Source organism: Indicator indicator, chromosome 4 (genome assembly GCF_027791375.1).
Source record: "Indicator indicator isolate 239-I01 chromosome 4, UM_Iind_1.1, whole genome shotgun sequence".
NCBI lineage: Eukaryota > Metazoa > Chordata > Aves > Piciformes > Indicatoridae > Indicator > Indicator indicator.
The window spans coordinates 46,947,450-46,971,336 of NC_072013.1; the positions used below are offsets into that span (position 1 = coordinate 46,947,450).

Genomic DNA, 23,887 nt, shown 5'->3' on the forward strand with positions numbered 1-23,887 from the left:
TGGTGCTGAGAGTGTTTCTGTAAGGAACTGCCACTGTTAGAACAATATGAAATTGTTCCTGGATCAGGGTGGGGTTTTTTCCAGCTCTGTCGTCAGCTTCAGAGAATTATCTGCTGTTCCCAGCTATCAGTGGAGAAGGCAGCCCCTTTTGACAGCCAATTCGGGCACTCACAGCTGCCTTGCTGGTGAAAGGGAGAGCAGTTCCTAGTACTGGTTCCTATGGCTTCCTGGCAGCTATGGACAAACTGTGCATGGAGCCAGCTTTTCTCTTGCTTGTTCCTGGTTGAGGTAGAAGTTTAGAAAGAGAGGGAAAAAACCCTTTCCCTATGTTGTAGAGGAGGGGCAAAGAGTCCAGTTGCTCTTGTATAAATAAATAGAGTGAAAGTTCTGATTAAAAAATGCTGCAAGCACCCAGCCCTCCCTGCTGGTTTAGGCTACAGAGGGCCCGCTTTTGAGTTTGTCCATGAGCTTGGGAAGGGCAATGCCTGTATCCTATCTGGAGCTGCAATAAATAAGGCTTTTGAACTACCCAGGGAGTGAATGTACAGTCAGGCTCTTAAAATTATGCAGCCTAGCAAACTGCTTTTATTTAATCTGCTCTGTTGGAGCTTGCTTGCAGGAGGGTCACACAGTTGCTGTGCTTTTTTTTGGCCTCTCCTGGGTGACACTTGGGGCACTGTGTTGTCACAACGTGGCTTTGTCCACAGACTTTGGTCCTCCTTAGGAGGATGGTGACCAAGGGTAGAAGCCTGCTGAAGGATTCAGCCAGTTCAGGCTGCCCTAGAGAGGAGAAGCCACAAGCTGAGCTGCTCCTGCTATCTGGCCTTGGTGTGGCATTCGTTGTCAGCTTCCTGCTTAGCCCTCTTGCTTCTGCACAGCCCTTGCCGGGGTGAGAGGAGTTTCTCCTGGGCTCTGCTGCCCTCTGGCGGACAAGCACTCCTGGTGCTGAGTCAGCACGGCGCAGGGTTTTGTTACTGCTGCTGGGGAGAGGTGCAGGCATCAGTTAGCCACAGAAGAGGTTCACTGGTGCCACTAAGTTCTTTTATGAGGGCTGAGTGAGCCATGGGACGAAGTGCTGGGATCCCTGTGGCCATTCAGCCTATGGCTTTGGCTTGCACAAATGAGCACAGCAGCCTCTGCACTGGGCTGTTAGCAGACCACTCTCGTTCATGCTGCTTTTTTTTCTTCCATCCTGGGTTGTATTTACTCTTGTCCTGCCTTCTGTGCTGGCTCATAGAGCTCATCCCTTTAAACCCTTGGTGTTTGGTCTGCCAGGGATGCCTGTGCTCAAAGCACAAAAGGAGGGCAGTGGGGCTGCAGTCCTGTGAGCACCCAGGCACAGGATGCTGGAGCCAGAATAGGTAACAGTGACAGAAGTCAAGGCTGGAAGAAAACCCTGAGGCTGAGCTGCAGCTGCCTGACTGTGCTGACCCAAGAGGCCATAAGACAGGCACTCAGTGCTGTCTTCTGGGATTTGTCTGCAGGGTGCCTACAAGCTGGTGGATGACACCGACCCAGGGCTCCTAGGCAGGTTTGAGAAACAGATGTGGGGCTTTCCCCCTCACTTGGCCCAGGCCTGGCTTGTCCAGGTTAGAAACAAAAGGGCACTTCTGCAAGCAATGACGAATGGTTTATTTTTCTCAGCAGGCAAGGAGAAGAGCAGAGTCCTGCTCCTTCTCATCTTGCCCCCACAACAGGCATTACCCCCCCACACACACAGAGTCAGGCACAGGCACAGTCCTCAGGCTCTGGCACCAGCCAGCAAGGCCTGGAAATGCACTTGGAAACCACAAAAAAAAAAATAACAGGGCAGAGGGGTCACTGTAGTAGCAGCAGAGATAAAAAACATAGGAAAAGAGTCCCAAGGCGAAGCTGAGCAAGGAACATAACAGAAAGGGAACATGGCCTCTCCCTGAAGGTGGGAAGCTCAGCTCTCCTACCCAGGGACAAGCTAGAGGAGATGACAGCCTGGACCAGACCACAGTCGCCTCCTTTGGAGGCACCAACAAACACAAGCAGGGACAGAACATGTAAGGGTGACAAACCTCATGCATAGCCCACCCTGGGACAATCCTTCCAGGCATATCTCTGCCAGCAGGCAGAGCTGCCCCTGCCACCTCAGGGGACAAGTGCCAGGGTTGGTGTCTACACTCAGCTCCCTGGGGGAAGGACAGTCTGCCTAGCCCACCAGCTTGTTCCATGGGATGGTGCTGAAGAAGGAGTGGGACTTCAGCTTCGCCATGCCACCGGCTCCAGACCCCAAGCGCCGCTGCGGGTCGTACTGCAGGAGCTGTGGAGAAAGAGGATGGGACAGCAGGGACAGGGAGATGGGGACACCGGAAAAGTTACCCAGGCTGGTCCCTGCCTTTCCTCTGACTAGCCCCATCCTCCTCCTCACCCACTCGAGGCCCTCACCTCGGTGAGCAGCGATGTAGCATCCAGGCTGAGCCCTTCTGGCAGATGCAGCTGGGTGTGAGGTTGAATCCCTGAAGGGTGGTTCTGGCACAGTGGCTACAGGAGACAGGGAGTGAGTACATGGAGTGAGGAGGGTAGAACCCTGCTCAGCCTTCATTGCTACAGATCTCTGAGCCTTACATGGCAGGATTGAAACGCTGGGGCCTGAACACCCAGAGACCATGCACAGGCCACTAGGAATCACATGTCTCAAGCAACCCTGCAGAGCACTGAGGGGCCAGCAGGACAAAGGCACCCCCCCAAGCCCCTGCGTGGCAGGGAGCCCTTGCACTACAGTGTCACCTTCTCCTCCCCCACACCTTGTACAGCTCCTCTGCCTCTTACCACTCCTGTCAGCAACTCATACAAGAGAGAGCCAAAGCTCCAGCAGTCAGCTGCTTCGGTGGGCTCCATGATCCCTCCCACTTCTGCAGAAAGAGCCAGAGAGGCATTAGAGCTGGAGGCAGGGAGCACCAGTGGCCATACCATGCTGGGCACATCTCACTGCCTGCAGAAGCTCCCTCTCCCCTGGTTGGTGGCACTGGGCAGAGGACAGGAGAAGGTAGGGGACATGTCCCTTACCTGGGGCACTGTACATCTCTTCCTGTGCCTGGCTGCAGCAGTGGGGCTCCACCTCTGTCCACTGGCCAAAGAAAGTGAGCCGAACGTGACCTGCAGAGCAGCACCAGAGCCAAAAGCAGGGAGATTAGAGCAAAAGTAGGAACATTGGTTAGAGCACAAAGCCAAGCCACATCCCTGCAGCTGGGAGCAGCCAGGTCACTGTGCTCCTGCCATGTCTGAATGCAGAGGCACTGTGCATCCCCTGGCACTGCACACTGTCTAGCCCCCCAGTGCTTGCCTGAGATGCCCAGCAGGCACTCACAGCTGGTGAGAACATTAGCTGGGCTTAAATCTCAGGCTATAGTGAGGAAAGAAGCAGGTTTCAAAGTGAGGAAGGTTAGCTATCCCCTTGCAAAGCTCTCTGTCCTCTTTTCCTAAGCAATTGGTACCTCTCCAGTTTTCCCCAGATGTTGCCAGCTGAGCAGGGACTTTCAGTTGGCTTGCACTGACAGTGGTGCCCATGGCTTGAAGAGATGGGATGGCTCCAGAACACCCCAGGAGGCAGTAACTGCAATCAGAGCAAAACTGCAGTCCCACCAACCTCAGGCATAGTTCAGCTGGTCTCAGCTTCCCCAAGCTGGGATTTCCCAGGCAGCCAGCACCCACATGGGATCAAGGGCAACACATTCCTATGGCTTTGGCCCCTGGCTCTCCCACTGCAGAGCCCTCCCTTGCAATAACCACTCAGAAATCCCAACACTGCGCTTTCAGGCTCAGAAACATCCAAACTTCCCCAGATTCCCAACTGTTTCCCCAAAGCAAGCTCAGGAAAGTCCATGTCTCCTGGAAATGGGACTAATGACAGTTTCCCAGACAAGAGGCAAACCTCCTCCTCCTCAGGGCCCCAGTCCGGGGCACTACCTACCGCCTGCATCAAGCAGTAAGTTCCTGGGGTTGAGATCCCGGCACAATACACCCTGTTGGTGAAGTCCCTCTAAGGCCAAGAGGATTTCTGCTGCCCACAGCTGCACCTGCTCCTCCTTCACAGCCCACGCTCTCTGGCTGTGCCCACAGGAAGCCAAAGCCTTGCACTGTCCTGATGGTGGCTGCTCTCTGAGCCGGCCATGGGTCAGGCTTCCTTCCCATGAGATCTCCCTTGCTGGGCCAGGCCCACAGGGCTTGCCAGAGCCAGATGGGGCAACTCCTGCATGAAGCTGCCTCTGACCCGAGGTCAGGAGGGGCCAGGCCCAGGGGACCTCAGACACTTGCTGAGACAATGGCTGCCCTGCCCCTGCCTGCCCCCCCCTCAGAGTTTTCGGTAGAGGGGCAGGTGTCTGAGGAAGCCTGGGGTCATGGTGAGAGGCTGCTCTCTCCAACATGCAGCCTGCACTGCTGGTTAGAGCCTCCCTGGGACTGATGGCCAGGCCCTGGCTGGTAAGGTGGCTGGGACCTTTGACTGCTGCTGCTGGAACATGGCCCACAAGGCTAGACACAGCCTGTGCCACACTTAGATCCTGCCCTCCAGGTGCAGCCCTCACGCTGCCAGCGGCAGCCAGGTGAAGCTGGCAGTGGTTCCCCGAGCCAGGGTCCTTGGGGTCAAGGGACTGCTCCTGAGGGAGGGAGGCACCAATGTTTCCCAGTACTTGGTGGGTCACAGAGCCTGGGAGGCCACTGCCTGTCCAAGCAGAGAAGATGGAGGCTTGGCTGCTGCGCTGAGAGCTTCCCACGCCGCCCTCTCTGCCGTGGTCCCTCAGGGCTTGAGCAGTGTTTGAATCGGCAGAGCCCTGCTGGACACAGTACTTGGAGCTGAGGTGAGACCACAGTGTCTCTCCTGGAAAGCAGAGAGAACAAATGATGGGGTGAAAAGCAGCCCCAGTTCCCCCACTCTGGATCTGGCCCATTCAGGCACAGGCCAAGACCCACATGCTGGGGACACAGTTGGGCATTGTTAATGACCCCTGGCACAAAGCTCAAGCCCATGCAGAATACTCCCCCCAGCCCTACAACCACACCATGCTCGATGCCACACCGCTCCTGGGTCTCCACCAAAGGCTCATACTTGCCTCCTTTAGCATCCCTGCTCCCCATTCTGCACAGTCTCCTTGATCTCAGCTTTGCCATTTCCATGTCACAGGCCAGTCACGTCTTCACACATGCCCCTGCACCTGCCACCATCCCCCCTTTTCCCTGAGAGCTCTTCCTCCTCATGTGACAGAGCTCCCACAGCAGGCCACAGGGGCCATGGGTCAGTGATGAGCCAGAGCAGCACTCCCCAGAGCCCACAGCACGCTGCCAAGGGCTTCCCAGCCTCGCTACATTCAGCTGCAAGCTGCTGTCTGCAAATTCATCCTACAACACACAAGGAGATGAGGCTGTTCTCCAATGCAGGGCAGCCTTCATGTGTCATTGCTGCACTCCAGTAGCTGCTCCCTACACATCTATTCAACCAATAGAGAGCAAAGAAGCTCCTTGGGACAAGCCCCCACTTTGTTACACTTCTTCCCCAGGATCTGGGACAAGCCTCAAGTTTGCCACCTTCTTGTATCTGAACCCCAATGTGCTCCCTGCCCTTTACACCCTGATTCTCCATATCCTCTCTTTGAGTCTGATCTTAAAATCCAGTATGACCTCTTCTTTTGTAACCAAAACAAAAAAATGTTTTATAAAGTACTTATCAAAGATTGGTTTGCTCTACAACATCCAGGTGAACTATTTCACTTGGTTCTCATTTTCCATCACCACCTTGTCACGGTCAAACAATGTCAGTAAAATGAAGATGTTTTTCTTTTCAAGATGCTGGACCACATCAACCTCTTTACCTGAAGGCATGACCATGGGACTGTGTTTCCTCATGCTAGTTTCCATATAACACACCCTAAGACAAAACCTCTTTCTCCTTGTAGGTCTCCATAGGCCCATGTCTAGGTTACTTCCCAAGTCAGCTCTCATCAAACCTTCAGAATCACCCAAAACAGCTCAGCAGCTGCTTCCCAAAGTCTCCAAGGAAGAAGACAGCTTCTGCTGTCACTATCAAAAACAGTTCCAAAGCAGCAGTGGAACCATAATTGAGATTTTGAAGGAAGGGAGGTTGGGCATAAGAGCAGGACTCTAAGGACAGGAGGCAAAGCTGTCCCCACTCACCCTGCACGTGCTCCAGGTGGAGGAAGATGGAGTCCTCACTCACATAGTAGCACAACAGCTTGACCATGAAGGGCACCCCATGAGGGATGATGGTCTGTCGCTCACGGGTCTCAACATGGGATTTGGGGAGGCTCTGAGGAGTACAGGTAAATATTAAAGCATGGTAGGGACTTGAACTCCCTGCAACCTAGCACCCACCAGGGCAGGAGGCCAGCCAGGAGCATGCCATCTGCCAAGCCCCATGGCTGTTCTCCTGCATCACCTGCAATGTAACTCTCTGTGGAAGCCTGCTGAGAGGTTTGTCAGTGCCCAGCACACAGCTGTGACAAGGCAGGGCTCTGCAAAGCTCTGCCAAGGCAGAGCACTCCCCACCTGCAGTGTGGCACCCAGAGGACACTACTGGTCCAGAGCAGTTGCCCTCCCCAACAACTGCCCTTACTCCCTTCAGCCAGGAACCTGCCATTCCACCCTCTCCCCTCCTCCCCCTGGAACTGATTTGTCTCCCTCTTATGCCAGCATCTCCTTCTCCAACTATTAAAATCCTTTCTTTTTACTCTCAAGGGCACTGGAAAATGCTTTAGGACTTGTACTAAGCACACCTCACCTATGACCTGTTTCAGAGGTTGACACAGATTAACACAAGTGTGAGGCTGTTTGTCTTGCAGCATTACAAGGCAGAGAAACAGATGGCCAAGGAGAACCACTTCCATTCTTATCACAGAAGATGGCCAAGGCATCCAAAAGAAGCTTTGTGAGCAATGAACTGCCTTCAGCACCTCTATGTGGCCCTGTTTCTTGGTCCTCTCATCTGCCCTAGCCATCTGCTTGGAGAAGGAGGCTCTGGCCTGACAGAGCCACGGGCAGGTGAAACTGAAAACACCCACCTTAAGTATAAAGGTCCCACCAGTGGCTGGATCCTGGACAATCTGCACCTGGGAGCAGTGTACACAGTACTGGTCAGCAGTGGTGACTGCTCCCACCCCAACACACAGCCTACAGGAATGACTCAGAGAGATTCCATTCTGGAACTGAAAAAACCCTCCCACCCAGCTAGAGGAGATGGTGGTGCTCAAAGCCCTCCTCTGGAAAGCCAAAACACAGGTTATTATCAGTGAGACAACCACTCAGACAGGGAATAGACAGTTAATTAAACCTAGAGGTGAGTCCCACACCATTTTTGCTTCCTTCTCCAAGAAGGGCTTCACACTGCCCTTCAGTGCTCTGCAGGGGGCACTGGGCTGCCTGCCCAGGTCTCATCAGGACAGAAGGACCTCAGCAGTCCTGACAAACTGAGATATGTGAATGGCAGGAGAGCAACACACCAGTGTGTGTATGGAGACAGTAAGCCTGGCATCTTAGCTCTAAGATCACAAACTACTCATGAGGTTATTCAGCCAGACAGCTCCTCTTCATCTGAAGTCTAGATTACATATGGGAGTCCCCCAGCATGGTACCTAGGCATCAAGCATCATTTTGTGCATGGGAATGAAATGGATGCAGCAGTCTCCTTGTAAATGTTTTGGGAGCTCTGGTAAGCAAAGGCAATGGGGACATTGACAGATTGCCCAGCTAACTCTTGAAGGGTCTTGCACCCTCACCTGCAAATTTTCCTTGGTGGGAACAGTGTGGATAGACACCCTACATTCCTTCGTAGGTGTGCTGGATGCCAGCACCTCCATCCCAGCTGCTACAACCCCCAGCTTACATTCCCTTTGGTCTAGGCCAAGCCTCACCCCACCAGTTCCAGATCCAATTATTACCTTGTCGATCACTCCCACCACCTTACAGCTTCTCAGGTTCTCCACTGCTGAGCTGAGTGTCCTGATTGGCCTGAAGCGCAGGCTGCTGTAACCCTGCAAGGTGGGGAGAGAAGAGGATGAGGGACCAAGGGACGCTCCTCTCCATGACAGCAGGTGGGAGAAGTCCCTCCATTTTCCAGAGGAGGCAGCCATACTGCTGGGCTGCTCAGCATCCAGAAACAACACTCCAATGCTTCATTCCTTGCATCAGCTGGACCATTTTCTTGGTCAGCTCCTGAATTTCTGAAGTTTACAGGGGAAGCTTCTGCCTGCAGCAGAGGTAAAATCACTCCAAAATTTGGACCTGGACTGCTTCGACACTAAGAGGATCTGTGTGGAAGGTAGCTGCCATTCTCCCCTCGTCCTTCCAGCCAGGCCCCAACTCTGCCCTGGCTTATTTCCCTCTCCCTTCATTAACCACCTGCTTCCCACAACTCAGCAAGCAGGCAGGCATCAGCTTTGGTTACCACCCAGCTGGGAACAATGACAGGGCAGATAACATTTTTAACATCTGACAAGGTGGTTCCCTGCAGTGGTTTCAATCCCACCAAAATGACCATAGTGAAAACTACGGTGGCAGTAAGCACCTTGGAGTGCCACAGGCAAGCTAGACCCACTTCAGCTCTTCATTGAGGCAGGATGAAGGGCTGCCAGCTCCCTCTCAGCCACCATCATGCCAGGACACTCTGGCAGTTGATGTTTCTGTCATTTTCTCTGCACTACCTTACCATGGCATCTGCCAGAGGCAGTTGAGGAGCTTCATTGGGGCTGCTTTATGCATGTCCCCCCAAAAGCTTCCCAGTGCCACAGATCCACTGCCATCCCACTCCACTGCCATCCCACTCATGCCACCCCGTATCACAGAATCACAGAAACATTCAGGTTGGAAAAGACTCTCACGATCACCAAGTCCAACCAATAACCCTACTCTACAAGGTTCACCCCTAAACCATATCCCCAAGCACCACATCCAAGCCATCTTTAAACACATCCAGGGGTGGTGACTCAACCACCTCCCTGGGCAGCACATTCCAATGCCTGACCACTCTTGCTGTGAAAAACTTCTTCCTAATGTCCAGTCTAAACCTACTCAGTCGTAGCTTGAGGTCATTCCCTCTTGTTCCATCACTAATCACTTGTGAGAAGAGACCAGCACCAGCCTCTCTACAACGTCCTTTCACGTAGTTGTAGAGAGCAATGAGGTCTCCCCTCAGCCTCCTCCTCTCCAAAGTAAACAGCCCCAGCTCCAGTGCCCCATGCCAGCCCCTCACCGTGGCCGTGTGGTTGCCATTTCCTGCAGCCCGCTGGAGGTGGCAGTTGAAGATCTCCTCCGCACGCCTCAAGTACTGAGTGATCTTCCGCTTTACGGCCTCTCGGCGCTCCTTGTTGGGGTCAACTACAGTTGGCACAGAGAGTGGGCATGAGGGGCCGGCCACACTGCCCAGTGGGATGCCCCAGTCCCCTTATCACTCTCCCCAGAGGGATGCTTTGGTCCCCTCACCCTTCTCCCGGTAGGGATGCCTCGGACCCCTGGCTACAGTCCCCTTGCAGCTCTGCCCAGAGAGATGTCCCAGTCCCTTTTCATTCTCCCTGGAGGGATGCCCATGGCCGTGCTCCGCGGAGGGATGCCCCGGTCCCCCACCCTCCGTGGATGCCCCACGCACCCTGCACGCCGCGGAGCAGCACGTCCACGCCATTCTGGTAGTGGTTGAAGGCCTCCTCGTAGTCCTCGCTGACGTCCCGCTCCAGCGCCAGCCGCAGCTGCCGCGCCGCCTCCACCAGGTAGTCCCTCCGCCCGCCGCCCTCGGGGCCCCCCGCGGCGACGCGGCTCCGCAGCTGCCCCAAGTAGACGCGGGCCTGCGCCAGCGCCCGGGAGCAGGGCTCGGCCTCCAGCCGGCTCATGGCCGCGCACCGCCGCCCTGCGCCGCCGGGAAACAGGCAGCGGGGACGCGCGGGTGAGGCGCCGAGCACGCCCCGGCCCTTCCGCCCGCAGGCGACCGGCATGCCCCCCGCCTCCCCATTCCCGTTCCCGTTGCCCGCCCTGGCCCCACAGCTCCCGCGGGCACGCACCTGGCGCAGCGCTGCCGACAGCATCCCCCGAGCGGGGCGGGGCGAGGCGGGGCGTGGCGGGCGGGACCGAGCGCCCGGGGCGGTGGGGCTACGGGGCGGCGCTGATTGGCTGCGGATGAGATAATCGCCCACACCCCACCGGGGGCACCGGGAGGGGTTCGGCTGGAGGGCCTGACCGGGGTCTTGCCTGAGGGCAGGTCCCCTCATAGCTCTATTACGGCGCGGGGAGCGCCGTTGCACCTCTTGCTTTGTAAGCATCTTTTTTCACTATTTTTTGTCCTTAGTTAATGAAGCTCCCGTTCATTAGGTACTGCCTTTGCTACCGTATTTCCTTCCTCCCGTCATGAGCCGTGTTCTAAGCAGCCTTTGCCTTCACCTACCTGCCGTGCCAGCAGCGGGGCTTGTGCTGCTTTTTGGACACCTTTCACACTTTGGGATTCAGCTGCATAGGCTGCTGGGCCATCTTGTCTAGAACATGCTTTTGCCAATGAAGCTTGGACCAGATGATGCTTAGGTCCCTTCCAACCTGGTAGTCTGTGACCCTGCATGCCCTGTCCCGGGGCACCGATGAATCTTTCTGATGTGCATCCTGCAAAAGGTTGTCATTCCCTCCCAGCCCTGGGTTCTCAGGGGGCTGTTTTGCTAACTCCTGCAGACTCGTTAATGGTTTTAAGCCGTTTCAAATATCTAGAGCGGAGAACATCAGCACAAATGCACTAAGGTGCAGCAAAATGACCATGCAGTGGGAAGCCCAGCTGGTGGCTAACAAATGCTTTGCACACAGAAAATATCAGTGTCTGGCTTAACCTAGACATACACATTCCTGGCCTCTTGGCCTGGCTTTTGCCTGGAAGGCCATGTCTGCTGTGCACACTAGACCACTCCAGTTACTGGCCAAGGAGATTTGCTGAACCTGGAGTGCTCAAGCAGATATGGCTCAGGCCAATGGGTTTGCCGTGTCTGTGGGATAGTCAGTTCAGGTCCTTTGTGAAGGCACAGCAGGGGACCTGCAAAGGGAGGAAAGCTAGAAGGAAATCCCAGTGATACCCTAAGAAACACTGTGCTAAGATCAGTTGGGCGTGTCCCATTGCAACAGAAAATGCTTTTAAAAAGGTGATTTTACTTTGACAGGAGCTGGCCCCATGCCATACCACCACAGCCTGGGCACTCACTGCATTCAGCTTCTGCTGCAACTGGTATTTGCTGTGAAGCTGGCCCCAGCCTTTCCCATGGAATGACTACATGGCATCTGAGCCTGGAACAGAGTGAAGGCTCCAGAGCCAGGCCAGGATGCCCAAGGAGGCTCCCATTTGAGGCTGACCCATTACTTGGTATTCTGCACACACTGATGGCAAAGGATCTCCACTGGTTCAGCACCCTCAGCCAGCTCTTCTGCACACCCCACTCTGACAACAACAGAAAAGTGAAGCCTGTGCCCATGGCAGTTCAGCCTTCAACAGCCAAACATCTTCGTTCTTGTGAAGGCCATTTTCCAGGGAGTGTGAAAAATGAATGTCCTCTACCTTAGAGGGCAGGTCTGATACAATGCAGAGGGTTTGCTTTGTAAGACAAGATGCTGCCCAAATATGATCCATGTGCTCAGGTCTTTGATTTCTTCTCCAGACACTTTTTGCCTCATTTCCCGCCCGCCCCGCCCCCCAATCTCTAGCTAACAGAGACCACTTTTTTCTGCCCAGTCTGTTTACATCCCCTAGTATCTAAGACCTTTTAATTCCCACAAGAGCCTGGGGGCTTCTCCTTTGAGTCAAAAGTCTGGGCAGGCAAGAAGTAAAGTGAGGCCCAGAACTAGAGACTGCCAGCACAACTCCCCTGCCTGACTTCAGCAGATCTGTGTAGTCCTGTAGAGGACAGAAAGCACAGGTAAACTACTAAATCCAGAGCAAGGTATCTGTAGAGGAGTTTGGATATTGGGCTGATGGTGATAGTGTGTGAAGAGGATTCACTGAGAGGAGAACAAAACTCTGACTAAGTCTTTTCCAAACACCTCCTTTAGCCCTTATAGAGATAAACCAACCATTACCCAAAGTCCCTATTTAAAGCATTTTATTGCTTCACACAGTTAAAGCTGCATCCCCTCTGGATGGGAAGGGAGGAGCTGGAAGATGGCTCCTTTGACCTCTATTTGGGAACCCACTGCAGAGCTTTGCAGAGCTGAATGGGGTAGAGATTGGGCAGTGCTGGGACCACTCAGCCCTAAACAGTCACACTGAGGGACCAGCAAGGCAGAAGGAACAAGGAACAGTGCAGAAGAGAGTGAGCCAAAGGCATCATCGAGAAGTCTCCCAAGGACTGGCCTGCAAGTGAGAGGTTAGGACCTCAGTGCACAGAGACACATGGGAAACCTGTGCTGGCAAGTGCAAGGGAGAGGCTGCTGGAAGGCAGTGCTCCAGTGGCATCCCAGGATTGGGGAGGCTGGAGGTTATCAGCAAAGCTTTAATGTCAGAGCTTCACCAGCTACAATGCTGCATATCTGGGCTGATTGCCACATCACCTTTCCAGGTACTTCCCAGGAAATATTTGTTGTTTTGTTTTCAGGGCAGCCTGGAGCCCAGCTTTTGGTTTTTTCTCCCCTATAACTCTCCTGAACCATCTTGCTGCAGCTCTGGCTCCTAAAGCCTTATTAAAGAAACCTTTGCTCTGTAAGTCTAGGAGACCCAGGGAGCCCAGGGACACTGATAACCCAGTGGCATGCTGCTTCTGTGAGACAGCTGCCTGTCTGCAAGGGGTATGCAGGCAGGGAAAGGATGAGGCAATTTGGGAGCACTGGGGCTGAGGCACATTTGCTGCCTTTCCATGTAGGACCATCATGGGGTTGTTCTGCTCCTTTACAAGGAAACCAGTGCCCTCTTGCAGCTTTAGGAAACATGGGGATCTGTAGCTGAACTTACATGGTGCTCAGGGAACACCTGTGTTCTGAGGCCAGGGAGGTCTGACAGGAGCTTGAGGTGTAAGCCTCTAAAAAGACACAACTGGGACCAACACAGAGGGGAGACAGGCAGATACTGGCTGGTCCCTTTGGGACCATGGGTGGTGGCCACGAGACCCAAGTCCAGGAACTTATTTCCCCTCTCATGTCATCCTTGGGTGCAATGTCCTTCTGCAAGTCCCTACCTGGAATGAGGAAGGTTCCCAACAGCTCCCAGAATTTCCCCTCTAGGGACAAGGAAGGGAACCAGTTCTCCCCTGGGCGCATGATGCCTGCTCTAACCCCCAGAGTGCCAAGGAGCTGCTCAGGCTCATCAGGTTGCCTTTACCAGTGAGTCTCAGTAAACCACCCCCTGGAGCTAAAGGGAGCCCTGACACCTGGAGATGCAGCTGCCAAACCTCCTGTGCCTGCAGACGGTGCCTTCCCCTGTGTCTGCCCTGCCCCGGCTGATCCTCCCAGCACTGCAGCGGCGGGACAGCCACACCCCCCCAGACACCCATTTCCCTTCCCCGACACCCCAGGCCACGGCAGGAGCACGGGATGAGGCCTCACAGCACCCAGGGGGCTCAGGTAATGCAGGGGAGAAGCGATACAGAGCGGCCATGCAAGGCAGACACTCGGCCCTGCCAGCTCTGGGCACAGCTGCCTGAAAAATCCCAGTGCCCAGCAGCAGGAAAGAGGGGATGCCAGACACCAGGAGCTGTTGGTAAAGTCACTGGGCAGGAAGCTGAATTTTTTGTAACCCTAATCACTAACTCTTGACAAATTTATTTGTATTAATTAACATCTTGGGTTTATGTAAATTCCCTTTTAAAAGGTTTAATACTACTGTGGTGAAACTTTTACTGTTAAAAACAATATAGAAATCGTCACCTACATCCCTCAACTGCTTGCACATAGTTCTTCTTAGCCTCAAAACAAAACTAGCCAGGCTGAAAGGAGACAGAGGGATGGGGAGAGCCTGCAGGTACCAAGTCAAGCCACCAGACCTGGGGTCCCATGTGACCCATGCAAACCCTGAGCAGCATGGGAAAGAGAGCAGCAAGACCCCCTCATACTTGAGGCAACCAAGAAGGAGCTTCATGGGCTGTTGTTGAGGCAGAACCCCTGATAAGTTGTGTCCCAGGACACTGTATGTGCCAGAAGTGGAAACAGGGTTCAAAAGGCATCTGGCAAGCTCCTGGAAGATATGCCAGTCTGCACAGGTACAACTCAGCCAGTCCATGCCATGCTGAACAGTGGCAACATGGAGGTTCAAACTGCCTCAACACTCACCACTGTCCTTCCCTGCCAGGGTACCACTGCCACAGGACATGCACTCTACACGAAGCCTTGTGCCAGCCCCAGGCAGCACCAGCATTACAGCCCTGATGGAGCCTGTCCCAGCTATGTCAGATGTGGGGAGGAGCTGCCTTGGATCCCCACACCTGCTACATTAAGCTCCACTCTTGTTCCTCAGTGCCAAGAAATCCACAGGTCATCTCCTTTGATGGTAACATTGAAGCCTTTGCACAGATTGCCCTCCAGCCTTTTGCTTGGAGCTTTCAAGAATAGCTCTTGATTTTGTTTTAACCCAGTGCCAGGAGGGCCCCACAAGCGTGCTGATGCCCACCTCATCCTTAGGATTTCCAGCTGTGTGCAGGCTCCAGGGTATGGTCTGCACAGAACAGCATGGGATCCATTTGGCAGCCAGCCCTGTGGGGGCAGGAGAGAGGAGAAAGACCCCAGGGGCACTGAACACTGAACTGACAACAACCCTTTGAACCAAGGGCTGGCCCAGAGCTTGGAAACTGCATATAAGCAGAGCTTCTGTGGTCTGCAGCAGTGAGGAGAATTGTTTGTAGAAAGCTGGGTCCCAGTCCCAGTACAGTTACGAAGGAACTACAAGAAAGATGCACATACACAGTGGGAGCAAGGAGAAAGGAAGCAGCACCTGGTGGAGGAGTGAACATGCTGTTAGCTGCAATGCATAGGCTGCTGGAGAGGGAAGTGGGGGGGCTCAGATGCATCATGTTGCACTCTGATGAAAATACAATCCTTTTGCACTTCATTGTATTCAGAGCTTGCATACAGAACCTCCTCAAGGGCCTTTTGTCTGTCTGAATCAATGATTTTTTTTTCAAGCCTGGTGGATGAGAACTTGCCTGTTCCTGTCTCCTACTGCCTAATAGTGTTGTACTGGAAGTGACATCTCCTGCATATTCTTGTTTAAAAGAAGCACCTGCTAGTAGGACAGCATTTCTCCCCCAAGGTGGGTCTGTCTGCCCTGCCTTCTTTCCATTCCTCACCTCTTTTCTTTCCTTCCTTCCTGCTTCCTGGTCTCATGCCAAGGCATCTCTATACAGGGAAAGAGAAATCTCTGCAGACTCAGTGCCCCCATTCCCACACAAATGCAGCTGCACCATGCTGTAAGCTTGGGACCAAAGGGTTTTCACAGTCCAGGCAGGTCATTCACCTAGTTAATCAGTGCTGACATGGTAAGCTGCTGTCAGAGTGAAGGGGGAAACAGAAGAAGAGCTCCTGCCACATGACTGATTGAATTTTTTTTAATAAAAGAACCAAGAACAGAAAACAAATTGTCCAGTTCTCACACAAGCACTTCTGAGCACATGCAATGTATGAAGAACATTATCTGTCCTTTTGTGAACTGTCTGGGCTAGTACCAAGCTAGGAGAAAGAATTAAAAGGGGATACAAATGTGATCAAAAGCAGCCAGCTGTTCAGAATCCAAATGAACAACCTGTTTCTTCTACACCAGAAAGGATCCAGGTAAGCAATTGTCTACTGAAGGTGGCCCCACCATCTGGTTCCCCTGAGAGGCTCTTGGAGAGGACAGCTGGTTTACAAAACCCACCTCCAAGAGGGAAGTTTAACAAATCTAGTGTGAAAGGTAAGCTTGTGGGGATTAATTTTTGTTTGAATAAGTTAAGTTGCCCTGGCAGGTCTGAAAACACACACTCAGCTACAGCTGACTGTTAACTACCTGCAGGACTGGGACACTAGCTAGAGACACCACTTGTCTTTGGTATTTCCAGAACACAAAGGCCATCTCTCATAGCAGGCCTCTACTATGGCAGCATTTGAGCAGGGGAGAGTTTCACCTTCACCAAACAACCTCTCCAAGGTGCGCAGTGAGAGGGGAGCTGGGAGCCACAACTGGAGCAGCCCCAGGCCTTTTTGCCTCCTCTTTCTGAGAGAGAGAGGAGGAAAAGCGACTAGGCAAAGGAATTAGTGGCTTGTCATGCTGGACTGCGTTCACAAGGGCCATGCAGAGCCCAAGAGTCAGAGAGGGGGCTGTGCTCCTGCCCAGCCAGCAGCAGGAAGTCTCTGATGATCTAGGAGCTGTTCCCTTCTGCCTCTCACAGCAGGGAACCGGGTGGGCTCCTTCCACAGGCCTGAGCCAAGTCTAGTGGCATTGTATTTGTGCACATCCACACAGCTCTGTGCATCACCTTCAGCGTGGGTTGCAGCAGGCAGTGTCTGGTAGCACCAGGAATAGCAGTCTCAGCTTTGCTGGCATCCCAAAGTGTTGGCACCCATCTCTGACCAGCTCTGCAGGAGTACCCTGAACCCAGGCGGGGTTGGGCTGCCTGCAGCCTTGGATCACTCATGGAGGCAGGGCTGGCTTTCCACCCATGAAAACTGAAAGCAAGAATCCAACAGGGAATAGTCCCCCAAACAATCCCCAGTTATGCTGCTTAAACAGATTGTCCCCTTTCCAGCTCTCTGGTCATCACTGTGCCAACCTCAGCCCATTTGGCTGTGGGGCAGCTGTTGTGGGCAGGGAAAGGAACAGGCCTACCACAACGTGGTTACAAACCTGTTCCCAGAATCTGCTTAGTTCCTTCCCAGCCCCTTCACTTACCATGAAGACTCTTCTGGCCAGTCCTCACTGAGAGACACACATGCATAAATGATGCACTGTGTTAGAGAGAAAAGCCAGGGAAACCAAAGAGCTATCATTGTTTGTATAAGCGTTGTCTAAGCTGTCAAGACCGAAAGTTGTGGACTCTGGATGCAGAGGAGAAATGGATGGGGAGAGCTGCAAAGCAGTTCTGGTCACTCCAAGTACTGGGCTGGGTGCTCCTCTTTCTCTGTGTGCAGCTGTGCACAAATATCAGCTACAAAGTAAAACGTCAGAAAACAGATGGGAAGATTTCAACAACTCTCTTCATCCCTCTCTCACCCCCAGCCACTTCTCTGAAAAGCTCAGAAACACCAAGTGCTCAGCTGAAATGGTGGCTTGCTGATGGGCACAATGAAAACATTTAGGGTTAGACATAAAAAAGCACTCCTCCTTTCCCGAGCCTCCTCTGTTCCCAAAGTCTCATGCACAAAGAAACAAGGAGATCTCTGTGCTACCATCATGTTGCTTGTAACACCTCCCACTGTTGGCCAGGTACACCTGCTTGGCAAGAGTTGGTCACCACTCTCCCAGTCTGGTTTTCCAGGCAGAGACCGCTGACAAAATGTTGAATGAAACTGCCTTTCATCTTCCATTTCTGCGAGGAGACAGAGAAGAAACATGCTGTTACTTTATTTCACCACAGAGCTATGCCTTCAAACCCAAGCAGCAAAGCTGAGCACAAACCTCAAGTAAACCCCAGCAACTGGAAAGACTGAAAAATCTGGGTATGGGCAGCATCTTCAAAGCACTTGGTTTCCTGTATTAACAAAACCTGGAGTTTGGGTTTAGCTGAATTATGGGACTAGATATTCAGATGTTCAGGTGTCAAAACCTTTCTTTCTAAAACATTTCTTTCTAATCCACATTGAAAATTCCCCCAACACAGAAAGCAATCCATGCCCAGGCAGCAAAACTCACTTGCTGCTTGACTGTCTCCCCTCATCTCTTCTCTCAAATTTAAGATTTTTATCAGCACTACATTGAAAGCTCTTCACAGCTGTGCACCCTTCTCAGCTGGATCTTCATACTCATCTGCCCACCAACATTTCCATTTATAAGTGTCCATCTGACAGCCTCCTGGGGCTTCCTGCAGTGCTGCCCTCTGGATTTGCTCCCCTTAGACTATACCCACAAGGTCACACATGCAATCCTTTCCTGAAAGTCCACTTTGGTTGTGCTGCTTTCTGGGAAACAAACAAACAAAACAATGTCCTAACCTTGAATAGCAAATTCTACTGGGAAAGAGCAGCACCTCCCATTCCTGCTGGGAAGAACTGGGACCACTGTGGGTGACAGTGAAGAAAATGAAAAAAAAAGGGGGGGAAAAAAGGGCAGAAATGAGGTTGTGGACTTGGGATCTCCAAGGTGAGGCTGGACCATTTTCCTCCAGTGGGGCATGACTGAGATCACTTGGTTATTGGATTGAGTAATCCAGGCTCCAGGGATTTTCCCATCACCTTTGTCAGCCACACAGATGACCCAGCAAGGATTAGGGTCTGGGTGCTCAGTCAGTAAACAATTTAGGAATATTATCAGGATGTTTTGGATAACCTATAAGACTGATGAAGAACAAGATACAGATTGACAACATTTATGGACTGTTGCCAAAATGATATGCAAAGGGAATAAAAAAAAAAAAAATCCTGCAATATCTGGACATCAAAACCTACCAACATTTTAATTCTTGGTAACACAGCAAACAAATTGCCACATGCTGTGTGGTATAGGACATCAGTTATGTTCACATGTTGCTGGCAGCTCTCTTCCACATCTATGTGCTGGTGATTTTTTCTTGAAGGGCAGTGCAATTGCAAAGCCCAGAGTAATCTACTGCTCCTCTATCACATATTGCTTCAAGACTAACTACCAGAGGTAAGGGCACTTTGCCAGCACTGCTAGCCCAGTCTGACAGGATACTATTAAAGAAAAGCTCTCTGTGCAGCAGGAAAAAAGCCGATTCTAACCCGCAAGGGGGCAGAGGGTTGTAGTGATGATGCAGAGGAAGACACAATGAAGTCTCTGCACTGTGATGCCCTCACCAGGTGCTGTAACCCACTGCCTACACAGGTTCCAGACCCATCTGGCTCTCATCTGGCAGAAGTCTCCCCGCAGAGAGCTGAGGAAGAGTTAATATCATCATGCAGCAGCTGTAATGATGGAGTGGAAAGCAGGAGGTCTCCTCCCCAGGAAAGAGGCACAGTGTGCCTTGCTGGTGCCACCTCTGTGCAACAGCCTCCCCATCACTGTTTCCTGGGGTCACAGAAACCTTAGTGAAGAGCCTCCTGGCCTTCTCCAAAGCACACCTAGTGTGCAAAAGGAAACTCTTCCTTGTCCTCCACTCTCCCTCACTGTGCTTGTGAATTCCCAGCCTCCTGCATCGCCTTCCCCTGTGTGTGTGCTAGAGCAGGCCTGCCAGCAGTCTCTCCCACACAACACGCAGCTCATCAGAAGACCCTGCTGAAAACGAGTATGCTGTAAGGAGGACAAGGGCAACTACCAAGAGACACTGGTTTTCTTCGCCTCCCTAGCTGCTCAGGAGAAAAATCAGCACCACTGGGAGGCTCACTCATCTTATTCCTCCAGATGAGAGACTGCTACCATGTCATCTCTCCATGCTGAGCAGGTACCCACTGTGATGCCTGCAGGGAGAGGCTGCAGCAACAGACACAGCAGGACAGCAGCAAACACTCACCAGAGCACATTTTCTGCCTCTAACAAATTACACCAAATCAATCAGCTTCTCAGTGAATTGCACTGCTTGAAAGTCCAGCATTTCAAGTCACTCCAGATTCCTATATTCAAAAGTAAGCAGGGCAAGGACAGGGCAGGGGGAGCACCTGAGAAGGTGACAGAGAGCTGAATATAAGGCTGGTCTGGGTTGCAAGGAGGTGCCATGTGTGAAGCTATTATATGGCACACTGACAGTGAAAGCCAAAGTAGGGCCCTTCGTCTCACACGGCAGTGGTCTTTTCAGAACGATGGATTCCACCCTTTCTGGCCAGAAACTGTGCTTTGTTCCATTTTGTGAGATACCAAACCAACTCTCCAGACTTCACTTGAACCTTTCACAAGACTTCCCCCCAGCTGACTGCCCAGCCCTACATGGACATACTGTATCTCAGACCTCTTAGGAGGGTGGGCAGTAGGAATGGGTGGAAATAAGAGATATGATGCTTGTCTCTCACCATCAGCCCCCTCAGGTCTGGGCAACTTAGTTTAAACTAGTCACCTGGTGACATACTTATGGAGGGGTCCAAGGTACAAGCACCTTCTGAGAGGGACTGTTTTTCTCCACAGACCATGTAGGGAGCCTGGACAGCTAACTTTTAAGTGACACTAACGGTGCCCATCTTTAGGAAAAACAGACATCAGACACCTCCTGCATACACAGCCAAACACTACAAGGAGTCCTCTCCTACATCCAGACATTATGACTGGACTGTACTTGGAGGGAAAGCTTTTTGGAAGATACAAGCATTGCACAATCAGAAAAAAATTGGCTTGAAAATCCTCCTTGGTCTCCTCTTTCTTGTGCAGATGGGAATAATATAGTTTACTGGTCACAGCAGGTTTGGAGTGGAGATGAAAAAAAAAAAAATCCCACTGTATTCTCTTTGAAATACCACATCTCGATCCTCTTCTCCAACCTCAAACATTTCACAACTGTTTCTCTAAAACCCCCTCTTCATCTTTATTATCTATCACTGCAAAGTACTTTGAGGTGGCTCCATGTGCAATTACTAAGAGAAGTGTCAGAAACAACCAGTCCCCTTCCACCCAATATATACAAGAGGTGAAGGTGGTTACAGTAGTATAACTTTTCAGGGTCATCTTTTAACTTCCAGCAATTCAATCAGTCCAGGGTTTATCTCAAGATCCTAATGATAGCCTTGCAACCCTGAAAACATAGTGGAGCTTGCCAAGCTCAAGAAACACAGCTGAAAAGAGCAGACTTTGTTGATTAGGACTGAAATGCCTCCAACAGAAACATATAGAGAGCTGATAACTGGAATAGCCAAGGATACTGCAAGCTGCAATTGAAAGCATTTGCAGAGCTGTGGGCAACCTAAAGCTGATGTTGAAGATGACAAATACTAAGTTTTTAAACATATGAGTGGACAGAGTATGATGGAAAAGCTTGCACCAGTATCCAGCAAGTATTGTCTCCCTTTGGGCACTTAAATTGTTAACATTAAGAATCACAGCTAAGAGAAACTTGTCTCCTGAAAATTGCTTTCAAGCTATGGCATACTGTCAGTATTACCATGAAGACCCTACCTCAGGTACTTAGAGCAAACACAGGTTTTCACTCCTTCTCCTTTCTGGTGTTCTGTGTAAAGTTGCATTTGTCTGGATATCAGATAACACTAAGAAGCAAGAGGGGGGCAATTTCCCAATTGCATCCAAAGGCACACTGTTTGTCTCACAAGAAAAGTTAGTGCCCTCATTTTCAGGCTAGGATCATATTCCTTCAGCAAATTTTAATGAAATATGGATGCTTAATAGGGTTTCTCAGCATGCTTCTTGTTCTGTTGGGAAATAACTGCACCAGTGTTTCTTATTGTCAATTCTCCTCTTTTAGTGTCTGACTCTCACTTTGCCTTCTATTTGTCCTCACTATAATACAAATTAAAATGCCACTCCCACCATCAGTCAGAACCAAAACCAAAGCTAGAAGTAATAACTTATTGTGCATTCAGCTAAAAAATGCTGCTCTCCAAATAACATCATATATGGATAACGTCCATCTCATTTGAAATCTAGTTCTGATTATGCAGAATAGCTCTTGGCTGGCCTTCTGCTAGCTGTGCCAGCTGTTGCTGCTGAATGATCAAGAGGATTATGGTGCCAAATAGAGTTTGTTCCTGGTTCCTTTCAACCCAAGAGAGAATAGTTCAACAGAACCGAAAACCATTTAAACTTTGGCTGTGCTACTTGCAAAGTTCTAGACTTATTTTAAGGTAATGCTCTAGACATAGCTCACAATATTGTAAAGCCCCTGTGTGAGCATGATATAGATGTTAATTGGACAGTTGTTAGCACCCCAAAATAGCAACAGAATTATCTGCCCTGAGGCCAGACTTGGTGCACACCAGCTGTGTGGCATGGGCACAGATTCAGTATGTTTGAAAGCAGGAGGAAGCTTTAGGAGCTGTATGGTCCTGTTGTAAAGGATCCAACGCATCTGCTCTGCTGACACTACAAAACAAAGCTAATGCATGCCCCATCTTTTGTCAGGAGTCTTGCTTTTGCATTACTCATACACATGAAATCTAGATCCACAAAAAGTTCAAAGATCATCCACCACATACCTCTGGTGACAGTGACACCACAGATGTTCAAAGCTAGGCTTTCATCATGCCATTATCTCCCCTTAGGATACTGTATGTGTGATGCATATCACCCAGGCTCACTTCCTTCCACTCAGGGATCTCACTTGTCACCTCCACCTCACTGAAATAGCTCAAGTCCCCTTCCTCCACTCTCAGCTCCTCTGACTTTCTGAGAAGTCCACCTGACCTCAGAAGTGGCTACACCCATACATACTTCTCTGCTTCCAAGACTCAAACTTTGGGCTGTAAGTACCCATAGGGAGACAGGCAAGTTGCAGGGCAACTGACAAAATTTTTTCCCCTCCAGCTTTGCTCTTTCATTTCATACTTGAACACATGTCCACATTGTTCAGCCTGGAGCAAAGGAGGCTGCAGGGAGAGCTAATCATAGCCGTCCAGTACCTGAAGGGGACCTACAAAAAGGATGGAGAGTGACTGTTTACAAAGGCCTGGAGTGACAGGATGAGAGGCAATGGCTTCAAACTAGAGAAGAGCAGATCTAGATTGGATGTTAGGAACAGGTTCTTTACCATGAGGGTGGTGGAACACTGGAACAGGTTGCACAGCGAGGTGGTTTGGGCCCCATTCCCAGAGATACTCAAAGTGAGGCTCAACAGGGCTCTGGGCAGCCTGATCTAGTTGAGGATGCCCCTGATTACTGCAGTGGGGGTTGGACTAGATGACCTTTAACTCAGACCATTCTATGATTTCTAAAGCAGTGGCTGTCTCCTTGAAACTCAACCTCCCAAATATCCAGAGGAGAAAGAAGAGAATTGTTTGCAAAGATGACTAACTTCTAGTAATTAAAATAAGAATTAACCACAATTACTGTTGTGTTTATTCCTCAAGAACATAGCAAATTTCAACATTGCAAGTGGAACTGGCTTTGTAAGTAGAAATCTGAAATGGGAGTTTGGGACTTGCAAAAAAAAACAGCCAACACATCAACCCAAATTAGATTGAACATTCAAATGCACTTCTCCCACCTCACTCCTTCAGCTGCAAGGCAGTTTGGAATGGCAGCTGTGATTCACATCAGTCCCTAATTATTTGAAATGCTTAAACAAAGCCCTTGCTTACAGTCAGTTGGCTAAATCATCTGCTAGGTCAAGTCCTTGATTTAAGTGCAGTTTGTTCACATAAGGTAATGGAAAGCAATACCTCACATCCTTAAGTGTGTGCATGTCTTTATAATGAGTCCATATATAATCAACACACCAAGGCTCAATAAATCCTGTTCCGGAAGCAGAATGAGGCTGCTTGTGTTAGTGTGGATTAATTCCTCTTCTGGCTAATGAAGCTTGGACTCCACTCCACTCCACTTCAGGGGACCCATGTCCTTCCTCGACAGGGGAGGCAGGGAAAGACAGCTGATTTTGGCAGCTGCTAGAATCCTCTGTGCTGCCAGGGAGGAAAATGCTGCAAGGCACCTAAGGGGAAGCTAAGTGACCTAATTACACAGCAAAGAGATGAGTGATTCCCAAGAAGAAAAAGGAGCAGGTAAGATCAGCCCATCTGGAAAATCCTTGCAAGGCTAATCCAAACTCAGAATTTTCCCAGCATACTCAGTGACAATTCTTCAAGACATTTCTGCATTAACCACCTCTCCAGAGGACAGTCTACACAGGCTTTCCATAAATGGGCAAGACTGGATTTCAGTCTTTTCTTTCAGGAA

General features: G+C 51.1%; 2 protein-coding genes across 2 annotated transcripts in view; both read right to left on the reverse strand.

Annotated features, from left to right (window-relative positions):
* Positions 1-2,179: 2,179 nt before the first annotated feature.
* On the reverse strand, positions 2,180-9,857 carry RPS6KL1 (ribosomal protein S6 kinase like 1). The gene is made up of 10 exons (XM_054400562.1): positions 9,620-9,857; positions 9,227-9,351; positions 7,917-8,009; positions 7,041-7,088; positions 6,157-6,289; positions 3,941-4,846; positions 3,037-3,126; positions 2,800-2,882; positions 2,416-2,511; positions 2,180-2,290 (listed from the first exon to the last, which is right to left on the reverse strand). The coding sequence occupies exons 1-10, from the start codon at positions 9,855-9,857 to the stop codon at positions 2,180-2,182; spliced, it is 1,923 nt and encodes a 640-aa protein (XP_054256537.1).
* Positions 9,858-17,336: 7,479 nt separating this feature from the next.
* Positions 17,337-23,887, reverse strand: part of GALNT16 (polypeptide N-acetylgalactosaminyltransferase 16) — a 74,048-nt gene continuing 67,497 nt past the window's right edge. Inside the window, exon 16 of the mRNA XM_054400125.1 lies at positions 17,337-17,474. Within this exon, the coding sequence (XP_054256100.1) occupies positions 17,337-17,474 (138 nt within the window). The remainder of the gene's footprint in view (positions 17,475-23,887) is intronic.

Bases quoted from the DNA above. Each gene is read 5' to 3' on its own strand.
- RPS6KL1 (XM_054400562.1), bottom strand. From the start codon at position 9,857: ATGAGCCGGCTGGAGGCCGAGCCCTGCTCCCGGGCGCTGGCGCAGGCC. The intron at 9,352-9,619 runs GTGCGTGGGGCA...TGCCAACTGTAG, and splicing joins GCTGCTCCGCGGCGTGCAGG to TTGACCCCAACAAGGAGCGC. The intron at 4,847-6,156 runs GTGAGTGGGGAC...TCTGCTTTCCAG, and splicing joins CCACCTGGAGCACGTGCAGG to GAGAGACACTGTGGTCTCAC.